At 37.5% G+C, this 24397-nt stretch overlaps 1 protein-coding gene across 2 annotated transcripts in view; it reads right to left on the bottom strand.

The window, feature by feature from the left end:
* The window catches only part of LOC135210335 (proteoglycan 4-like), a 167948-nt gene extending 144280 nt beyond the window's left edge, over positions 1-23668 (bottom strand). Inside the window, exon 1 of one of the 2 annotated variants that reach the window (XM_064243222.1) lies at positions 23134-23668. In XM_064243222.1, the coding sequence (XP_064099292.1) occupies positions 23134-23425 (292 nt within the window). In that variant the 5' untranslated portion in view covers positions 23426-23668. The remainder of the gene's footprint in view (positions 1-23133) is intronic. The other variant, XM_064243223.1, reaches the window with a different exon arrangement.
* Between the last annotated feature and the right edge of the window lie 729 nt (positions 23669-24397).

The raw sequence follows: 24397 nt of genomic DNA, 5'->3' as shown, positions 1-24397 counted from the left end.
AATAGATGAGAAAGAAAGAGAAAAAACTTATAAGTATCAAGACCTGAAAATAGAAATAAGAAGGACATGGGCTAAGCCAGTGGAAATTGTACCCATAATCATAGGAAAAGGAACCTGGAAAAACTAGATGCTGAAGTAGCTCCAGGACTAACGCAGAAGTGTGTGCTCCTAGAAATCGCACATGTTAAGAAAAGTGATGGGCTCCCAAGGAAGCAGGATGCAACCGAAATCACGCACTATAAAAACCACCCAGTTGAATAAGATGATGATAGACCAAAAAAAATTAAATAATATATATATATATATATATATATATATATATATATATATATATATTATATATATATATATATATATATATATATACGATACGTATATATAATTTAATAAATAAAAAATAAATAAATAGAAAAACTATAAAAATAATAATACTGTCTAAACCTTCAAATAGAGGATATGTACATATATAGCTTAAAATCATACTCATACAAAAATATACAAAAGAATAAACAATCAAGACAAACTTAAAATATTTCTATACTATTGTAGCAAAGACTTACAGGTTAGTCATACTGATGTGATAAGTCATGGCAGACATCCTTATAAAGAAGATATACTACCTGGACCAACACAAAGTTGCTAATTCAACATGACAAATACCAACAAATTTACCAGTCTTTATTGGTTTACTGTTATCATCATTATTCAACATGAAAGAACATTTAGCTGCAGCACAATGGCCATAAATGGCTTTGTGGGCTTCCAAAAAATGTAGACAAAAACTAAAATAAAAATATCAAAATGCATTACAAAACTATGAAGACTGGTTGACAGTTTGGTATTTCAAGTAAAATACCACATGGTTCCTGGGGTAACTTGCATTAACACTGATATTGAGACTAGTATATGTATTATGATTCGAGTAGAATAGACTGAAACCTATAAGCAAACCCTGAAAGGCATGCAAAAAAGCCAAGACTAAACCATATAGTACCTATGTACCTACCCTATAATAACATGGAGTGAACTTCAAAAATCAACAAATGGATATTGCATAAAATATACTGGTTTCTGCTTATGCAATAAAAACACATTTTACCTAGAACAAGAAACTTAGCTTCACAATTATCACTACAGGTTTGCTATTAACATTTCCAGATCCCAATGACATCAGCCCATTCCCAACCCTTGAGATAACAAAATATGTACTGATCAACTGAGAATTTTCAACGGAGTTATCATCTTCACTTTTCTAAATTTAGCACAATTATTGAAAATACTATGACAAAGTAACGGTATTCAGCTTCAAAATGACACCAAAACCAATTGCGTAACATAAAAATAAATTCACAAGCAATAAAAGTAAATCACTGCTATGTCCAGGACCAGTCACTGTATGCTTTGCCAGACATATTTGGGGGCCTCCCAAAATCTCAAGGGGTTAACATTCTTGAAAGTACATTTCATGAAGACCCTCCATAGTACCTTAAGTTACTATTCACACAAAATTTAAGGATTCTACGGTAAAAATATCAAGGTTGAGTAAATAGTTTCCTTTGGTTGTTACCTATCTTTCAAACTTTCAATCCAAGTTCAGATGTGGTATGTGTGTGTTATTATTCACACTGACATCTGCTGGAGTTTTTATCAGATACGTTATAAAGAACTGACAGCTGCATTTAAAAACTTTCCAAGAACACTCAAATAAAACTGATTAAAATGTGTAAAAGAATGTACATTTAAATTCAAGGAGAAATGGCAATGGATCATCCTTTTCTCCAGTGTTAAGTAATTTGTCTATGGATTTTTTAATAGCAATACGTATACGTATAGTAAAACAAAATCACTCCACACAATGTGGTATGGTTTATATACGTATGTTGACAATATAACAGGCATTTGGCCAGGGAACAAAAATACAGTGGGCCCCCTGTATTCGTGTTCTCCGGATTCGCGGACTCACACATTCGCAGATTTCTCTCGGGAAAGTTTCCCCGCATTATTCACAGAAAATTCGCACATTCGCGATATTTTTCTATGAGAAATATCCACAAATTCCTGGATTTTTAATCAATTTCATCATAAAATGCACTTTTTGTAACAAAACTATTAAAAAACCCATGTATGTAAATTTTTAGTGTTTTTTCTTGAGTTTTAACTAACAAAATAGGCTGCTTTTAGCCTTTTTATAGGGGGTTCCAAACATTCGCGGATTCTAACTATTCACGGGGGGGTCTGGTACACATCCCCCGCGAGTACGGGGGGACCACTGTACATATAACTTTTTTGAAAAATTAAAAAAATTAGTACCATTAATAACATTCTCTATACCAATGGAAAAGGATGGTAACCAACCCTATTTGGATTTAAATATATATAAAAATATTTACCGACAACTTCCCAATATATATTTTAAATAAAAATAGATTAAACACAACAGTACTGTAATTCCATACAATGAAGTATGATTCACATACGTTGATGCTACACTACTCTATGTATTTGGTCAGGGAATGAACAGGTGAATCATATTTTTCCCAAATCAAACGAATTACTATCAATAAAATTCACTCTACAAACTTTGTTTGGCTTAAATAAATTGTTTAAAGAAAAGTTTCCAATATTTCTGCCTATGATCATTTTTATTCTAACCAGAGCATTAAAGTTCAGAAATAAATTTCCACAGCCATGGCTTTTGGGTATTAAGTATATAGTATAGCTCTGAACACAAGTATATTAGAAATGCAAGCTAGATATTTGTATATCCTGACTGTATTGGACAATGCATTAGTAAGGCTAAAAAGACTGTTTAAACAAAAATAAAGCTTACAACACAAAAAACCTCCTTGTACTACCCAAATAATAATACTAATTATTTGAAAGCTATCCCCCACCTCCACCTGTGAATTTTTAGAGTTAATATGACAATTCTTTGAAATAATTTGTATTCTTCCTAACATACAAACCTGAGGTCTTTACATATGGGGTTAACTTTCAGGGAGCTGGGAATCTGGCCGTTAAAACTTTTGCAGGGTGGGTGTGGTAATAGCTATCAATGGTAGAGGAGGAAGCACCACCACGAAGTCACTGAGCATTCAATTCTAAGTAGTTTTCTTTGGCTGTCGTCTAGTATAAATGTGTTTCTTTCTCTGACCTGCAGCTCAGCTTTCTCATTTGTGTTCAAATGTATGTACTATTTAATTTTATAATATATACTGTACTGTTTATATTTTTTGCTTATACTTTCCATAGCATCTAAGAACAATAAAACTATGAAACACTTACAGTATCTGTTAAGAACTCACTTAACAATACTAAAGGATGTGTACTACGTACATCAAATTACATGTAAGTCTTATGATATATATTTGTCAAACTAAAAAGTAGAACAGCATAAAATTTGATAGTGAATACAATCACACAATCAACTGAGCAGGTGTAAAAGACAGTTTATTCTAATACGTAATGCACTAGAAAGAAACATTTTTGAGTATATAGTTCTATTGAAGAAAGCGTTAGCAAAATTATGAATCTCAGTCAAGACATTATGTATACACTTAATCCATTAATTTCAGGAGATGTAAAATGTTTAGATTTTAAGGAAGGTGGCAGATTTAAGTGGAAACAACAAACAGATTTGTAAACAACATAAAAGCCACAAATAAGTGTACGCTCCTCCTCTGCCAAGTTCCACATCCTTACCAGATGTTTGAATGCTACCACCAAGGGGTGAAACTCTGCCCATGGGTTACCGTTAGGCTACATCCTGAGCAATGGGACTACTTGACTTGCTTCAGGCCCTCCTCCAGTGTCTCTACATAAGCCCAGTCAACCAGTGACCTTCAGAGATAGGCAATAGAGAAACACTACCATAAAGAAAACTTGTCACATGCTCACAAAAAGACAAGCATGTACCGCACAAGACTGCAGACAATGAAGACTATGGAGTAACTGGCTTCAAAATTAAGCAGCCAATATCAAATCCATTAAAAGTTTTACCATACGCAGATTCACAGTCCCTGAAAGCAGAGCCCCAACCTTACCATAGCCACTCCCAACATGGAATATCTATATAACAGTAGAACCCCCGTATTTGCGTTCTCCGAATTCGTGGACTCACGCATTCGCAGATTTCTCTCGGGAACATTTCCCTGCATTATTCGCGCAACATTCGCCTATTTGCACTATTTTTCTAAGAGAAATATCCAGAAAATGATATTGTTATGTTACAATAAAGTTTCATACATACTTACCTGGCAGATATATACATAGCTAAGACTCCGTCGTCCCCGACAGAAATTCAAATTTCGCGCCACTCGCTACAGGTAGGTCAGGTGATCTACCTGCCTGCCCTGGGCGGCAGGACTAGGAACCATCCCCGTTTTCTATCATATTTTCTCTCTTCCACCTGTCTCCTGCGGGGAGGCTGGGTGGGCCTTTAATTGTATATATCTGCCAGGTAAGTATGTATGAAACTTTATTGTAACATAACAATATCATTTTCATACAATCAACTTACCTGTCAGATATATACATAGCTGATTGGCACCTTCGGTGGAGGGTAAGAGACAGCTCCTATATGGAATAGACAGGTTAAACAACATATGTTGTAGGTATAAATAAAACCTGGTTCCTACCTGATAGGTGGTAGAACTTCGTGGGTGTTTGCCCAGTAGTCTGCATCACCTCAAGAAACTTAGCGAGATATGTGATCTATGGCCAAGAGTTCTTGTGGGTCTGCCGATGGGGTCTTACCCACTTACTCAGCAGAGCCTAAAAGGACCTTGTCAATGGTGCTGATCCACTTATATGACAATACACCTTATGAGGAGTCACACAAACCAATCCCACCCCCCCCGACCACCTGATCCTAACCATATGTTAGAACTAAGGATTGTTACGAGTTATCCCCGAACGTCGTCACAACAACCGTAACTCAAAAACACTACGCACACATACATAATTTTTTAAAAAAAAAAAAAAAAATTTTTACTCAACTAATTGGATATGACAAGAATTCTCTTATGAACAACATAGACGGCCGCCCGTGCGAGCCTGAATCCTCCATGTTCGAAGAGATTCTCGACCATATCCAAACAGAAGAAGTGATATACATTTAAGGATTGGTGTCGGCTCCCGTACCCAGAATCGTATCTGCCGATACGATAGGACCTAGAGAAAAGCACTTCTCATACGTCACACGCACGTCTTTCAAGTAATGAGATGCAAATACTGAGTTGCATCTCCAATATGTCGTATCTATAATGTTTTAAGCGACTATTCTTATAAAACGAGTTGAGACGTCGCAACCGCTCTTACTTCATGAGCTTTTACTCTCAGTAGTTGTAATTGTTCGTCAGGACAGACCTTATGAGCGTCCGTAATGACGTTTCTTACAAAGAACGCTAGAGCATTCTTGGACATCAGTCTTGTGGGGTCTTTTACGCGCACCAAAGACCTTGTCTAGAGCCTCCCAACTGACGCTTCCTCTGAAGATAGAACTTCAGAGCTCTAACAGGGCATAGAGACCTCTCTGCTCTTTGCCTACGAGACTCGACATTCCTTTGACTTCGAATGACCTAGGCCAGGGATTCGTGGATTCTCGTTTTTCGCTAAAAACAGGGTCTTAAACGAGCAAATAGCCGAGTCTCCCTTGAATCCTACTTTATCCTGCAGAGCTTGTAACTCACTAATTCTTTTTGCCGTAGCTAAAGATAAAGGAATAGGCATTTTCTAGTTATGTCTCTAAATGATGCCAGATGCGGAGGCTCGAATCTATCCCCCCCCACGAAGACAGATATTTGAGGACTACGTCCAGGTTACAGTTCGGATGTACTGGTTTCCTTGACTTTGAAGTCTCAAAAGATCTTATGAGATCGTGGAGATCTTTGTTATTTGCCAGATCTAATCCTCTGTTCCTGAATACAGCCGAGAGCATACTTCTGTATCCCTTTATTGTGGATACGGCTAGATGAGATTTTACTCTCAGGAATAGCAAGAAATCAGCAATTTACCGCCTATAGAGGTAGAGGAGGAGGACAAAACTTCTTGGCCTCTACACCACCTTAGTCTAAAGGGACCTCCCACTTCGACTGGTATACTTTCGTAGTTGGAGGTTCTGCTAGCTTCCGCGATCGCGCTTGCCACTTCGCGAGAAAAGCCTCTCGCTCTGACAAGTCTTTCGATAGTCGAAAGGCAGTCAGAGCGAGAGCGGGGAGGTTTTGATGGTACCTCTTGAAGTTGTGGTTTGTTTGAGAAGATCCGTCCTTCCTGGTAGGGGATCTCGGTAAAGTCTACGATCCACTCTACCACCTCCGCCGTGAACCAATTCCTGGGCCGGCCCGGCCCCAAAAGGGGGCTATTAATTTGGTCCATCCTCGTCTCTTTTGACGCCACAAACTTTTTCAATACTAAACCCCAGGATTTTGAATGGGGGACAAAGCGTAAACGTCTACTCGAGACCAGTTTAGCAGGAAGGCGTCTACCATAATCGCTCTTGGATCTTCCACGACCGAGCAAAACACTGGGAGCCTTTTTGAAATGTATGTTGCGAAGAGATCCACATGTGGAGTTCCCCACAGAGACCAGAGATCGAGACACACTTCCTCGTGCAGAGTCCATTCTGTATGAAGGACCTGGTTCCTCCTGCTGAGCCTGTCCGCCCTCACATTCCTTACTCCCTGTACGAACCTTGTCAGCAGGGAGATGTTCCTTTGAGACGAGTCCAAAGTAATAGGTCTCTCGTGAGTTTTTCGTAAAGGAACGAGGAGTGTGTCCCTCCCGGTGTTTCACGAATGTAGGCAAGTTTGCGGTGGTGTTGTCCACGTTTTTACTTGCACTATCTTGTCTCTCACCAGAGGTTCTAGGCTCTTCAAGGCCAGGTGTACGGCGAAAGAGCTCTTTGCAGTTTATGTGCCAGGACACCTGTGCTGGTTCCCAGGTGCCTGACACTTCCTCCGAGCCTAATGTCGCTCCCCAACCCGTCTCCGACGCGTCGGAGAACAACACTAGGTCCTGGGTTCTGTGATCTTTAGAGAGATCCCTTTGTTCTCTTCCAGAGGTAGCAACCACCACTGTAGGTGTGCCTTTATCTCCACTGGAATGGGAAAAACGTCCGACGTTGTTCCGGTTTTCCAGCTCCAAGACTTCTTGAGGAAGAATTGAAGTGGACGGATATGAAGTCTTCCGAGAGGGAAGAATTGTTCCAGCGAGGAAAGCGTCCCCAGAAGGCTCAAACCATTCCCCCTCGCTGACGTTTGTTGCTTCTCTAAGAAGAGAGAGATTATCCTCAAACCTTTTGCGGTTCTCTCTTGCGAAGGAAAAACTCGAAAACCCCGAGAATCCATCCGAATCCCCAGATAGACTAGGTCTTGTCTGGGGTCAGCTGAGACTTCTCGAGGTTCACAAGCAATCCCAACGCCTTGGTCAAATCCAGAGTTAACTTTAGGTCCTCCAAACACTGTCTCTCCGATCTGGCCCTGATGAGCCAGTCGTCTAGGTACATAGAGACATCACTCCTTGAGATGAAGAAATCTCGCCACATTCCTCATCAGGCTTGTGAAGACCTGAGGAGCTGTGGACAGGCCGAAACACAAGGCTCTGAACTGAAAGATCCTTCCCCCCGTCATGAAACGGAGGTACTTCTTCGACGAAGGGTGGATCGGGACGTGAAAGTAGGCGCCTGGAGATCTAGAGACACCATCCAATCTCCTTGTCGTAATGACGCTAGGACTGAAGCAGAAGTCTCCATGGAGCACTTCTCCTTCTGAAAACAAATTTGTTCAGAGAGCTGACGTCTAGTACTGGTCTCCAGCCTCCCGAGGCTTTCGCCACTAGAAAAAGGCGATTGTAAAACCCCGGGGAGTTTTGATCCAGTACTAGTTCTATTGCACTCTTGTCCCACATTGTTCCACCATCGATCGAAGAGTATCCCTCAGCACAGGGTCCTTGTACTTGGCTGATAGTTTCCCTTGTATTGACGTTAGGGGAGGAGTATTCAGGAAAGGGATACGATATCCCTTCCTTATGATATTCAATGAAGACGCGTCTGCGTCTATCATTGTCCAGGCCTCCACGAATCCCAGGAGCCTGGCACCTACTGGTGCTTGGAGGAGAAATGTTTCATTTTCCCTTTTTTAAATTTTTAGGGACGAAAGGAGGACCTACCTCTCTTCTCTGGAGCCTTCCTTCTTGCGGGAGGTCTGGAGATCGGACCACCTCGAAAGGGCTGCGTAGAAGTGCTAGGTCCTTTCTTGTCAGAAACTAAAGCAGGTTTCTTCTTCCTAGCCGACTGCGTCAGAAGATCCCTGCGTCGCCTTCTCAGTTAAAGAGTGAAGACACGTTCCTTCACTAACTGAGAAGGAAAAAACAAATAGTCAGACAGAGGTGCATACAGTAGAGCTGCCCTCTGAGCATGCGAGACTGCCTTTGTTAAGAAGGCGCCATACACCGTCCTTTTCTTCAAAAGACCTGCTCCAAAAAAAAAAAAAAAATAATGAAGATACTTCAAAAGATCCATCCTGTACCGCTTTGTCGATGCAAGACAAAATGCATAACAGGGCTTCAGGTTCGATTCCTCTGAATCATGAGCTTTCTTGGACATCACCCCAAGGGACCAATCTAAGAAGTTGAAGACTTCCAATACATGGAAGAGTCCCTTGAGGAGATGATCCAGTTCTGAAATACTCCATGTAATACGAGCATAATTGAGACTTGGACGCCTTGAAGCGTCAACTAACGTCGAAAAATCTGCCTCGTTGTAGAAGGGAGAGCGACCCCTATCCCATTCTCCCCCGTCTTGTACCATATGCCTCTTTTCCCAGCTAACCTTGCTGGAGGCATGCAAAATACTGTCCTGCACTAAGTCTTTCTTCGACTTCATCCAGGAGTCCAAGGCGTGTAGCCCAGCTTCATCGAGATGGTGGGCTTCATCTTCAGAAAAGACGAGGGCTTCTTCGCCTTCGCACTCGAAAAGAAAAGAGCGAGCGCGGAGAAGGAGGAGCAGCCGGAGTCAACTCGTCTCGTATTCCTCCAGAAGCATGGGTTAGTCAACACCTTATAGTTGGACAAGCCCTCTCTTCCATGATCGTCATCATCCGAGTTTTCCTCCAACTCTGGATAACTCTGAGTTTCCGTTCTCCTTTCTGAACTTTCCTCTTCTGGAGGAGACAAACTCCTGATAGGAGAGGGCTAAGGGAATGAAAGTCTTTCCTTTTCCCGTTTTGATCGACTTGGAAGGAGTCACAACCTGCGGCTTCTCTTTGCACTTTAGAAAGACGTCTTGTATACGCTTCCCGCTCTCCGAGCGTCATGTATGACGTCTCTTGTTGACGTCTTGATGACGCTTCGCGTCTGGAAGACGCTCCGCTCTCTAAGGGCGTCCTACTCGGCGTCACAAAAAACTTGACGGAGCGTCACGTTCCGCTTGAAATGACGCTTCACTTCTAAAAGACGTCTTTCGTTTCTCTTGTCTTACAACGCTCTCGTCAGCCCCCGTTCTAGTTCTCGAACTCGAAGCTCCTGCCAGACGTTTAACAGTTTCACATCTGTCTGACGCTTCTCTTCGAGCAGGTGAGAGAGGACGAGACTTCTTAATTGGAAGCGTCACGTCCTTCCGACGGGGCGCTAAAACTCCCACAAGAGATGACAGTTGTTCCTGAACCGCCATAATGATCTTCTTGACGCTTCTCCCACGTCTAGTGCATGACGCCTCTCGTCATCACTCGGGGAAGAAGCAAGATGGGGTGGACTTCCTCATAAGCGTCAGGTGACGCTGACGCCATCTCGCTTTCTTAATAGCAGAAGGGGCGTCATCCGAGAAGCGCTCTGGGCGAATCAATGTCTTGCTTCATATGACGCTTTTCAGCGGTCTCGAATAAGCTCGACTCCTTCCACCCTCGTTTAGGTGAGGGAGAGGGAGAGGACGAGAAACACTCGCGAAGGACGCTTTTCCTATAGCGCCCTTGAGCTGGCTGCCATGAAGCAGAGCTAGCTGAAGGGACGTCTGACCGTTTGGGGATTCCCCACGACCTCCTTAAGGCTTTCGACTTTCCTTCTCCTCTGGGCATGGAGCTTGGAAGAGGTCTAGGCCTGGGAGCGCCCCAGCAGGGACGATCAAACGCCCCCTCCACAACACTGATAGAATCACTTCACTAAAATGTTCACTATCACTAGCCTTACCTTTCGAGTCAGCCATCTTGGACTTCATGTCTCTAATAGTCGCTTTCAGATTGGCGATTTCCGATGCCGAATCCGAAAACACACTGCGAATGAGATTTGATATAGGGAGAATCTACATCAGTAGGGTTAGAATTATCCGTGAAAGGCTCAATAGGCCTTGAACTCACCACCTTTCAGTCGTCTAACTCTATCCCTCTCTAACTTCTTCAAATAAGAAGTTAAAGTCTTCCACTCTTCTGCATTCAAACCCTCGCATTTCCTTACAAGTGTTAATAGCAGAACACTGAACCCCCCTACATTTACGGCATACAGTGTGAGGATCAACCGAAGCTTTCGGTATCCTCACCCTGCAGCCTACATTCACACACATTCTCACACTCACATTAGAATCAGACATACTGAGAAAAATCCAAAAGAGTTATTCCAAAAACAGTCCACAGTAGCGAATGCCAAAACACGATCCAAATACGTCACCAAAAAGCCGAAAAACGTTGATCAAAGGTTGAAAAAATGAATCTAAGTCAGGAGGTAATAACAACAATGTTGATACCACCGGCGACAGAGAAAATATGATAGAAAACGGGGATGGGTTCTAGTCCTGCCGCCCAGGGCAGGCAGGTAGATCACCTGACCATACCTGTAGCGAGTGGCGCGAAATTTGAATTTCTGTCGGGGACGACGGAGTCTTAGCTATGTATATATCTGACAGGTAAGTTGATTGTATGAAATTCCTGGTTTTTTATCAATTTCATCATAAAATGCACTTTTGTGATAAAAACTTTAAAATACCAAGTATGTATGAAAATTTTTTATGGGGTTTTCTGGAGTTTTAACTAACAAAAAAGGTTGTTTTCTGCATTTTTATAGGGGTTCCAACTATTCCCGAATTCTAACTATTCGGGGAGGGGGGGGGTTCTGGTATACATCCCTCGTGAATATAGGGGACCACTGTACAAACTTCTAAAGGAAGAGACCTTGAAACCCTAGTACTAATGGAATGGAGTATGAAATTTAGGCCTGAAGCCAAGCACTGGAATCTGGGGGATGCCAAAGGGAATTGTAGAAGCACCCCATCCCCCTCTCACCCCTACAACACCCATGCAGTACTAACAAAAAATTAGGTTGTTTTCATAAAACACAGCCATGAACGAAAGAATACAGCCTCTAAAGAAGGTGGGTCAAGTCTGAGAGAGAGATTCATTCCAAAAATGGTTAAAAGGTAGCTTCCAGAGGCAGACAAAGCTGGGGAATGCCAACTGTTCACCAAGTGTTTTAGTGTGAATGGGTTGTCTTGGTTTTTATTGAATTGTAGTGTGAAAAAATACATCGCATTGTTTTGTGATAAGAATACCTTCATGTGAATTAGCAAGAAACCATTGTAACACCTAGAAAAATTCTTAACAAGTAATATATAAATGTTCATTTCTATATATAAAAGTGTGTTCATTTCTTTATATAAAGTTTAATGTTCAACCAAATGCTTGACTGCTAGACTGTGAATGTTTGGGCTAATTCTGATTCATATTATTCTGGAATTCTCTTGAACTTTTTAAGAAAATGTTATAGGTATTTTGATGGGGATGTTCTTTGGTTTTGCTGGCATCATCTTAGTTTATTTCAAAACGGAAACAAGTTAAATATACAGTAAAACTATTCTTTCCTCAAATGTGTATTTTTTAATAGACTATATCAAGTTGTTTGTTCATATGCACTAGTTTCCACTTTTCTTTAAAGTTGTCCTTTTTACCACTTCATTTATATTTAAACTTTTTTTGTTTGGTTTACATTTATTCAGTAATAGATATTGAATATATAAAAAAGATAAGAGTATTACTAAACTGTTGAGTCATTGGTATCTTCTAAATACTTGCAGGTTTAAACAAAAATGTTCTCTATTTCTTTTTTTTTTATCTAAAAAATAAATAACATTTCTCAAGGTCAAGTTTTATAAAATTAAGGAGCCCACAGAGATCTAGATATTCATTTCGAAGGACAACTAATACGACAGAGAGAGAGAGAGAGAGAGAGAGAGAGAGAGAGAGAGAGAGAGAGAGAGAGAGAGAGAGAGAGAGAGAGAGAGAGAGAGAGATATCCTTACATTATTTTCACGCTAGAAAAATTAATATGCTTAAAATTATGCATTTAAGCAAAATGTGACTTTTACAATCTAGCTATTCATTTAATATGCTCAATGTCATCCATTCAAGCAACATGTGACCTCTACAAACTAGCTGGTTATGGCAAATTAATCTTCCCAACCAATAGTAATACATAATCGTGGAATAAATATACATACTGATATTACTCATGTTATTTATGAAATTTAATGTTCCTCCCATTTTAATATAAGATATCCTTGCAATCTAGCAATACTGCATTTTCTGGGTTCCTACTATATAACTGAATATATGACAAAATTTTGTTGGATGTGTTAGCAATATCAATACTACTGCATGGATTTATTAGTAGGAATTTGGTCACTAAAACGCCATTCATTAAATGCTGTTGTTATTCCAACCATAAAACCCCAACAGCACCCGCTTGCATTGTTAAGGATTAAGAGGCCCATACATATGGTTACTTAGCAAAGCCTTGAATTGGATGCTTAATACTATAATAAGTAAGCACTTGAATAGGTGGCATGTTCAGTGAAGCATATACTACATATGAAATTGGCTATAATGTATGACAACCACTTACGAGGAATGAAAATTTTAAATAAAACAACATTAATAAACTACCTTTCGTAAGAAGTTGATTCAACCATAGAACCGAGTTACAGTGCATTATTTGATTAAGTTTAAACCATCATCTATTACTTACATTTCCTCAAAAACTAACTGACTAGGACACATAAGTATGTACGTATTTAGGTATAGTCATACAGGCCTCTACAAAATATTCTCATAATATTGCAACTTTAAAAGTAGCTTGATAGTGTAATTTTTGCTATATAATACATTAAAATTTACGTGATAGTAGTACTATATCTCTTTCTCTCAACATGTCTAAGGGAGGGGAAACAAAAAACGGCAAAATGCGGTACAAAAAATAGTACTATACATACATATTACACTTGGTAATTCACTTTGTAAAAAAAATAAAACAAAGAATAAAACAATTCAGATTTCTGTGCATTTCATTTACCCCAAATTAGTAAATGTGTGTGTGTGTAAAAACTCAAATGCTTAGCCTAGCTCAGGACAATTACGTAAAAGATTTCACAGCCTAGGCTATCCTAACTAGCCTAAACTACACAAACTTGTAAAAATAATGTATCACATGGCAATATTTTCATATAAAACTATGCTTCTGCCATGTATGAAATAAAAATGAAAACAGAACACAATGTAGTCATTCCTTTTCCTTTAACTGAAGGATGTCTCGAAGAAGCGGGAGATACTCTAAAAAAAAAAATTCTGAACTAAAATGATAATCCTTAGTATTCACATCTTACAATCAGTTACCATAAGCGGAAATTGCCATTAAACGAAAGTCGGCGATTTATGGCCCCTATGGTGCCGAGTTTCAGTTAATGGCACTGATAACCAAAACTCAGCCTGTTTTGGTGCAATAAATCAGCAATTTCATGGCACTAGACAATTGCCATTAACCAGGAACTGCCTGTAGTAGACAAAGCCGACATGGAAATGGAAAGATTCATTATAATACGGGAATTAGAACCATTATTCACAAACCACAGTGCTGAAGTGATGCCTTAAGGCATTTTGATTGAGAATATACTGTACCGTCTATTATTGGAATGGTATATAAAGTTTAGGCCAATGGCCAAGCATTGGGACCTACGAGGTCATTCAACCTGGAGAGGAAATTTGAATACATAGGTTTGAAAGGTGTAATGGGAGAAAAACCTCACAGTTGCACTATGAAATAATTGTCAGAAGAGGATGAACAGCAAGATGGAAGAAAGATAATATGAATGAAGGTACAGTAAAAGGAACGAAAGGAGTTCCAACTAGGGGCTGAAGGGACACTGCAAAGAACCTTTAGTAATGCCTACAGTGCACCTCAAGAGGTGTACTGATGGCACTAACCCCCTACGGAGCTGTCTAGTATTAGTGGCTAACATTTGTTGTTCAAATAACATTATATCCTAATATATTAAATAGAGAAGATCTCTCCCGCCCTCTTTTTGGATGGAAAAGTCAGTAGAACTATTTTACCTTGTACCTAGCATGTTTGTACTACTGTACGTACTGTATCTTGTTTTACATTAACTTGTGTCAAGATATGAATTTAATATACTGTACTGTTGTAGTATATCTTTTAGTAATACTAAATTCTGATTAGTGGCTTAACTTTCCAAATTCCTAATTATAATTTTGTAAAAATAACTCTATGGATCAGGTGACTGTCACAACTTTCTCATTCTCTTATTTCCTTATTTGCTACATACCAGCACAGACCTATAGCCTCGTCCCAAAACATCCTCCAATTTAATATAAATGAAATGCACTGAACTGTTTTCTATTGTTTATTCTGGTTTTAACTCATATGACAGTATTTCTGAAATTTACATAGCCTACAGTAATTCTACTCTATCTTGCCTATCTAAGATAGCACAGGTTACGGACCCTCTCATTGCAGCAATGGATTAGCCTAAATCCACTAGAATACCAGGTATGACCATTCATAAGAATAATTCAAGCTGTAAATACAATAATGATAAACATCCATTTACTATCTCATATTCTTATGTGAAGCTAAAAATTAGCAAAGATCCTACAAGCCATTCCAATTCTTTCACAACCACAGAGTACTCAGTATGTATTGGCTTGGTTTACACAGGTCAATTATATCATTGTATGAATGTTTCTAAAGCATTTTCACTAATTCATTTAGTATACCTTTGTAAAAATCCAGTGGTTAATAATGATATATCCATGTTCTTCAACACTGAATTTAAGGGTTAGCTGTTAAGTAAAAGGTAGAAAATAGGAAAATAGCATTTTTTAAAATCAGAAACTAGTTATGGAACACAGTCATATGAATATAATGTACCTATTTTAGAGTATCAAAATATTTGAAGTTCAGAAGATCTGGGGAATTTCTCAAAACCACTCTCAATAAGTGATATATAAAATTTATGGTGCAAATACTTGTTAGGTATTATATTGTTCATTACAATATACAAGTTGAATAAGAAATACCTCCCATCTATAAACCGTCACCCACTAATGCACAAAGCCAATGCAAGTAGCCTTGAAAGCTTACTACAACTTTAGAAGTCCATCTCACAACATATAACATCCACTGGACTTGAAAGAAGGAAAAAAATCTTACTGTTCCAGCATCCCCAATGCCTCCAAAGCATTGTCTCCATGAAATTCCACCACTAATGTCTTACCTGTGATTACATTTCCAAATATTTCCCCCCATTACCCAAGTTCTCATCCAAATAAGTCTGGGTCTTTCAACTCTTCAGGCGGCCATAACAGTGCAGCAGACCTTATCCCACACTATTCTCCCTGGGGAGGTCTAAACCTTCTCCTTTTCCCCTTCATCATTACCTCATCTACATATGGGACACCCATGATTTTTTATTTTCCTTTTGGCATCATTTCTCAGAAGTCCCACCACCTAACTTCATGTTCTTATCAAAGCTTTATTTCCAGTGTACAGTAATTCCAGTCCACAATATCTGCACAATTTTTAACCTGCATTTAATATTGAAACTCAACATCTTTAATCTTTTATCCCACTACCTCCTGCGTTAATCTATCACTTTGATCATGCTCTGTACTCATTATTTGTTTTTCTTGATTGTACATATCTAATACTTGTACTATATCACACACACTACATAGCTTATATGTATTATGCATTAAATTAGGAAAACTTTGTAAATCCTGCAATTATTTTGTCAATTAAAACAGCATCGTCTGCATTTATTTTGTTATTCCTATTCAAAATTTTCTTCCCATATCAGAACACTTTCATTGTAAAACCATGACAATGACAAATATCAAAACTTGACAAAGGCGACATAATACTCCCTTGTAACACCCAATATTTACTGCAAATTGATTGAATGGGTCTTGAGTATATTAGAAAATCCACTGGTGGGTCCAATACAAAAAGGAAAGGACAGCCTATCGCAGTGCAATGGCTAACTGTGAAAATGCATCTCACTACAGTAGTACTATGCACTCCTTATTGTTGTACAGTACGGGTCATCTTTTTTTTTTTAATCATAAATGTATTCCACTACAGGAAAAAAAATTACTTTTCAATAAATACTTGCAATGTACATATATACACTTACCTAATCTATGGGTCACTTGAGTTTGGTGATAAGAGTATGTACTTGACTGTACAGATGTCATTTGTCTACCATAGTGTGAAGATGGCCATGAGTGAGACATTTTACTTGTTCAAGTACAGTATACAGTGTTTAAGGCTACATTTCAAGTAAAATATATCTAACTGGAACTAATTAACATATCAGTGTTACACTATAGGCTTTACTGACAACATATAAATGCTGATTTGGTTACGGTAGGCTAAGTAAACATCAAGGTAAAGTTAAGAATTTTGTAGTAGTTCATCATGCACTAAGCATAAGTTTACTGTCTTCCCTTATTAATATTTCACAATTATCTGCACCCAAACTTGCATCTATTAGCTGAATGAGAGGTTACTGTTATTACTGCAAATGGTATTTCTAAAACTAGTGCATTTGAGATTGTTACAGGTTATACAAACAGACTATGTATATACAGTACATATAGTACTATTTTTCTTCAAGAGTTCTTGTGTTTTGAGCAGTTTAAATTCTTGTTGGCAATAATCCCTGCCTTTTGATTTCCCCCCACCCAATAAAACTAGTTTCCTACCATGGGGGTTATGACAGAAGGGTACTACGTATTATGGATGTTATTATAAAAAATAAATGTATAAAACACAAGTCAACCAGTAAGAGAAACAATGGGTGTTATTTAGTGAAGAAATGAATGTCATACTACTATATACTACTAATCTAAATTTTTAGGATCAATTTTGTTAATTAGCATAACTGTGACTGTCAATTTCAGCTAAAAAAATGTTCAAGATTCACGTAAAATCAGAACTAAGTACCCCATTTAATACCATCCAAAACAAAAATCTCTTCCAATTACTACCTATAATCTTTGTCACATTACATATATAGAGTTCACTTCACAATGCAGATCTCTTCCTCTTTACCCTTCAAGCATGCAAACTGGGAAACACAACCTCCCAAAAGAAGAATACCTCTATGCCTTACCCACACTCAGTCACACAACAAGCCACACTTGTAAGTTTTAACTTGAATGAACTATTGAAGGTCTGCAAAAGCTGGTTTTGCATACATATTTGTGAATAGTACTTATTCAAAGGCTGTGTTTTCTGCCATCATCATCATCATCATCCTTATTTACTCTTGGAAGACAATCTCTCTGGCCTCGTTTGTTTACCCTTGCAATTTCTAATTCTCTTGAGTAACTTGTTCTTATGTTCAGTTTTTTAATAAATCAGTTCTATGTGTGTTCAAAAGTTTATCTTCCTACATCTGTTACATTTTGGCTCTATTAGTCTACACTGTCCATACTCTTCCATGTGTTTATACTTCCACATATTTTGGATAATTCAGTTTATTATTCTTAATATATTCCCAACGCATATTCAAATACTATTTTAAGGTCACCAGCAGGCTGAGAGAGACACTATTCCATGGGCATTTATTCATTATCAGTAATCCTGGAGTTTCAAACATTTTTGGTAAACCATTATAAAGCCTGTCACTACTCTTGAAATTGCATAGTTAGCAATGTACAAGGATTTTAAACATATACATAAGGTATTCTCCTTTAAGATGATGTTCTGTTTTCCCATTTAATTTAAAATCAGTGTAGCTTCATCAATTTGAGCACTCAAGTTCCTCAGTACTTTCACTCTCAGCACCTCTGTCTCATTTATTTTGATTATATTCTATATTATATAGCTTTATTAACTCATTACTTCATACATTCTTTTAACATTGCTTAGTTTGTCCTTCTCCATTCATCATAATGCATCACAGTCTCTTTTCATCTTTCTTGACTTTCTCAGTTTTCCTTATAAAAATATATTTTTAAATCTTCTTGTTTCAATTTTTACTAAAGAAATTGGCAAAAATATTTGCAAACAAATGCTTTACTATAGAAATATGTTTAATTGGATCTAATTCACAGCGTTAAATTGTTCTTATATTTGTAGATTCTACAGGTTTTATTGCCAGCATAGGAATGTTGGTTTGCAAAAGGTAAGCTAAGTAAATGTCAAGGTTAAGTTTTAGTTTTATTGTACAGTAGTAAATCACATGCTAGGCAGAGTTTTACCATATTCCCTTGTTCACATTTCACACCTGTCTGTGCCCAACCCTTGCAACTATTAGTAAGAACGAGAGATGTTACAGTGATTAATACATGTCATATTTCTATCCAGTATATTTTTGCTCCACGAGATTGTTGGGGAATATATATATTATTCTCTTCATGAGCCTCTTCTGTATTTTAAGCACAATTTGCAATTTTTGTTGGTGCTTATTACAATCTTTTGATCGCCTTTCCCAAAAAACAACAAAATTGGTTTCATACCATGGTCTCCCAGTTTAATAAATGGGGCCCAGAGAGACGGGTAGCTCAGACAATAATAAATGTTAAAAAAGAAAAAAATCCAAACAATAGGACATGTACTATGTATATATGGTTTATGTGTTTGGTAAAAAATTTATTATCATACTGTTACTCGTTTAAATTTTTACAATCAACATCAGCAATTAGCAAAATTGTCAATTTCTGCTACAAGAAGAAAAAAAAATAATAATTTACACATGGTCCTTCCATAGTTTAAACAGCTTCAACCATGAAAAATCAAACGGACCTCAAACATTAATTACAACCCAACATTAACTCATACAATTACCAACAATCTTCTTCACTTGTCACAGTGTATCACTTCACTAAGCAGTACGCACTTCTGTCTCTCCTTGCCCTTGATGCATGTTTGGAACTACTCATCCACCCCAAGACAGGAATACTTTCATGTTTTATTCAAATCCAAGTACATTCCTATACTAATCAGTCACACACTATTTAGAATTTTAACTTTAGTGAACTATTATGGGTTTACACAAACTACTTTTGTAAATTTGTGGATACTTATTTGAAAGCTGCCTTCTGCCATCATCATTGTCCTTAACTATTTATTTTTAGACTACATTCTTCAGCCCTCATTTGACTGTCTTTTGCAGTTTGTACTTCCCTTGAGCAACCTGTTCCTGTACCCTAACTGTTTCTGAAACAAATCCATTCCTTGTTTACTCAAAGGTTCTCCTTCCAATATCTCTGTTACATTTTGGCTCTATTAATCTATATTTGGCCATGCTCCTATACATATGTATTTATACTTTGTTATATTATCAATAATTCTGTCTTTTCTTTTTTATTTAGCAATGTATACTCAAACACACTTCATAAGTATGTATGCCATTACAGAGGCTGCTACAGCTAACTATTCTGGTAATTTCATAGTTAAGTACAAGCTCAGGAATTCCTTTATAAGGGATATGTAATTTGACTGATAATTTTCTATTTTCACTACTTTTAATATTTGATCTGTCAATGTATTTACATTTTCATCAACTAGCACTCATTAGTTCCTCATTGCTTTACTAATTGCATGTCTATATCATTCATTTTTACACTTGCATCATCAAACCTTTTGAGCTTCATCTATTAATAAATTTTTGACTTCATTTAGTCTATCTTTTTCTGTTAATCAACTTGGCAAGACCTTCAAGGTTGTATAAAGTTGGTAAAATTTTATATCATCTGCAAAAAATTTAAGTCTGCATCATGGTTTTAAAATAAATGTGTAAATGGTAAATATAATTAGTGTTGGTGCCTTGTAGCACTATTCTTGGCAGTTATTTTCAGACATTTTTCAGTTTGTACTAAAGTTCTACTTATGGCATGGCTCTTACAGCATATCAGTGCATTATTCAAGTATGTTACTGTATCAAATGCTGTAATTTCATCTACCACTATCTATACATTTCATGTTAAACATTTAAAACAAGTACACTGTAATACTTTTTCAGTGGTATTTTCCTTAGGAGAAGCTTACAATGTCTTGTAAAAAATTACATCTCACGAAATTACAAGCTTTAATATTGGTCTAAAGAACTCTTATCACTGATTTCATCCTTTACTCTTGAAAATTGGTGTTACTCATGCCATTTCCTCAATATCCAATTAGTAACCTTGTTCTTGATTCCAATAATTTATTTCATACAAGGAAAATTTGCTTCTATTCAATATCCACCAGGGATATGGGTCAACATTACACTGTCTTTTATTTTGCTTTAATTTACAATTCTTTACTTATATAAATTCTTTTTACAGCTTCTTAGTTTTCTATTTTTCATTAAAAAAATGTACAAATTCATTTGCATACAAAAACTTTACTACAGAAATATAGTGGGCATGAAGTAGTTTCATTTTACAGATGTGTTGAAAAACAGTGAAGTTGTTACTTACTTAAGTATATTACATACTGTTTCTGGTTATTTTCTGAATTATTGTATTTGGATTAAACTATATAAATATCATTGAATTATTTCACTTATAAAATTACATATATCAAAGTTTTTCTTTCATTAATAACTAAATTCATATTCATTCATCTATCTCCCTGAAGTAACAAAAACTAAATAATTCACATTTTTTCATCTACCTCCCTGAAGTAATAAAAATTTAATTTTGCATACTTCCACAGATGCTTTGGGGGTCCAGCTTTCTGATAAATAACAGTCTATTAACAAACAAACCCAATAACTATAGGTTTTATATGAAGAATGCACATGTGAAATGTAATATAATACAAAAAGTTTTAACGAACAGTAAGTAATTGCTGAATATCACCATACATAAGTGTATACTACTAGCCTGGCTATGGGTCCCACTTAATAGATCATCATCCCAAGAATGCTTCACAGTCTAACCTTCCCTTACCCTAATTTTAAAACAGGACAACGTGCCCTAACCTAGCCATGATCCCCCAAACATGACATCATGCATAACAGAACATGTGCTCAATTACGTATTCAGACCAATCAACTCATTTCTGAAATTCCTGAATATATCTGCAAACTAAAATTTTCAAATGTTCGGAGATGTAATAGTACCTTATAAAACCCTAACGTGCCCCTTAATCTCTACATATTGTAGTCAATCACTATTTCTGATGTCTCTTATGTCCTACTGTCTTTCTAGGTGAGAGCAACTAGATAATTTTTTTAAAATCCCTCAACCTACTGCCCATGCTAGATACATGCATACATAACATGCTTACATTGAAATCATTACTGTTCCTTTTCATCTTCCATATCTATTTTAAAATTTTCCTCTCTCCTGGGTTAAATTCTGTATCTCCACATAGGTTTATTCCATAAAGTTGTAAAAAAGAAATGGCAATTTATCTAATTCCATGCCAACAAAAAAAATTTATTATGTAAGTGATTTTAATATGGTTTGCACCACCAAATAAAGCCAGAAAAGCATAATATATGAGGTAAATAGGTAGTAAAATATATGGTTCATGTATTTGGTAACGAATTAAAGTGTAGGAGTTGCCCAAAACGTTACAACATTATCAAATGACCACCACAATGATTGCTTACTCATTTTTAGAAAGATTCTGTAAATGAATGCACAAATGGCTACCTGACAGTTAATTATGTTTGCCAGTATTTTCAGATTTCAATGAATGGCTACTCAACATTTAAATTGGTTAGGTTCTGCATATTCTTAAGATGATGTTGCTTGCAATATATAGTATACTATGGGATTTGGGAAAATAAATGCATCATCAACAATTTAATAATCATGTTTAAGTCAATATATCAAAGTTTCCTGTTAGTTAAAATATCAGCCCATACTTATCATAAAATAAATTTGATATAAAAACATCAATTTTATGGGGCATATTTAAGAGCAGCCTATAGATTAAGCTTAAATGTTTTTCAGAAGCCTACAGGTCAGCTACAGAGCTTAGTTTACATAAAATAGCTAAAGTTGTGTATTTATGATTATAACTACAGATTTAAATGTGCATGCTTATCCATAAACCAGGCCTATTTAAAGAGAGGTCCAGATGACATTAAACAAGAGAAATAATCAATTTAGGCCTACTCTATGCTACGGGTAAAACATGGCTAAACATAAAACATGTAAAGGATAATTTGCAAAAATGTAGAAAACATATTTGAAAACATATTTTACCAAAGTACAAAGGCCTATACAATAAAGCATGAAGTATAGACCTACAAACATGCAATGGTGCAAACTGGCTAGTTGAGCTTTCAAATACAAAAATGAGAGAGAGAGAGAGAGAGAGAGAGAGAGAGAGAGAGAGAGAGAGAGAGAGAGAGAGTAAACATAGGCATCAATTTATTAGCCTAAGCTTCACGCCTACACAGGGTAGGCTAAGCCCATAGGAAGCCCCTGTATGTTGCCAACTATTTTTAATGAGAGGCCTAAAGGAAGCCTCGACGTTATTTTTTTTAGGCAGAAGAACAAGACTGCAGATTGTGGGCGAAGCCTTGAAGCCATTTCCAAGACGCCCGATATAATCTCAAACCAAAAGCCAACGCCAAACTCCCAGCATGACAAACTACGGCAGGCACCATAGGCCTACCCTGCAGAGGAAAGCTCCCCGCCTAGGAAGCCTCCTGCTGGAGGAGCACAGGTGCAACAACAAGCTTCCCCGCCGCTGCCACCGCCTCCTCCTCCTCCTCCACCCCCTCCCACCGATGCCATTTTGACCGCTGTGACCAGAGGACATCACCATATCTCCAGAGAAGGGCGCCGCCGCGAGCGACGCCGCCCGTCAATCTGGGGCTGATTCCCCCTCGGGTGGGCGGCAACGTACCTGGAGAATATTTCGGATCCATTTTCCCTCCGTGTGACGTTGATGACGGAGGCGACGACGAAGACATCACGATGAACCCCGGGAAGTTCTTGAACCCTTCTCTGTCTCTCTGAGGCGTCGCACAAAAGCCCTCGTCGGTTGGCGTCGTCGTCGGAACGTCACTCACTTCATTTAGATCTTCCTCTACACATTTTTCACACTCGCTTGTTTCACTCGCTGCGTCATATTTACCCTCACTCACGGTCGCCATAACACTGTCAGGGCCCCGGATGTGACTTCCAGAAGTCGCCATCAGATGGCACCACTTCACAAACACAGACACCGACGGACGGACGCACGCACGCACTAACACCGCTTTGGCGTATTCCCTCCTCCCTCCCGTTTGTTTGCTTCTCTCTGTCTGGACGTGTTTGTGGAATCTCCTCTTCTTAGGAGCAATAATGTCTCTTCATATACGCTGGTAATTATTGAATACACTGGCAAAGGTTGTTTGTTTCCTTCTCTCTGTACGTGTTTGTGTAATTCTTCTCAGGTGCAATGTCTCTTCCTACGCTGACGATTGAATACACTGGCAATGGTAAAACATTATATATATATATAATATATAATATAATATTATATATATCTTATAATTATTATTATATAATAATTATTATATTATATATATATAATATATAATAATATTATAATATATGTATATATATATATATATATATATATATATGTGTGTGTGTGTGTGTTGTGTCGTGGTGGTTATGTGTGTGTGATTGTGTGGTGGTGGTTATATATATATATATATATATAATAAATATGATATATATATATATATATATATATATACTATATATATGTGTGTGTGTGTGTGTGTGTGTGTGTTGTGTGTGTATATATATATATATATATATATATATATATATATATATATATATATATATATATGGTGTGTGTGTGTGTGTGTGTGTGTGTGTACAATCACAGGTAGTCATATCCCCGCCCTTCCAAGTGTGGGAATATATTAGTTTGTGAATAAAAATACATGTGTTCTGCTACAGAAAGATCTAATGACTCGTATAATATCACGTTAGATCAGAAATAATTATTGTCACTTCCGGTGCGATATGAACTGCAGATATTAAAGCATCTTGCAATTGACCGACAATTTAATCAGAGGATATTTTGGAGAGTGACTGTCAAAAGATAATGGAGTTTGTTCTTAGTACTGTCAATTAAAAGGCGAGAAAGTCGATTAAAAATCAATTCTGTG

The sequence above is a fragment of the Macrobrachium nipponense genome, chromosome 39, assembly GCF_015104395.2.
Source record: "Macrobrachium nipponense isolate FS-2020 chromosome 39, ASM1510439v2, whole genome shotgun sequence".
NCBI classification, from domain to species: domain Eukaryota; kingdom Metazoa; phylum Arthropoda; class Malacostraca; order Decapoda; family Palaemonidae; genus Macrobrachium; species Macrobrachium nipponense.
Note: the sequence above shows the minus strand (reverse complement) of the source record. Positions and strands in the feature narration are given on the sequence as shown.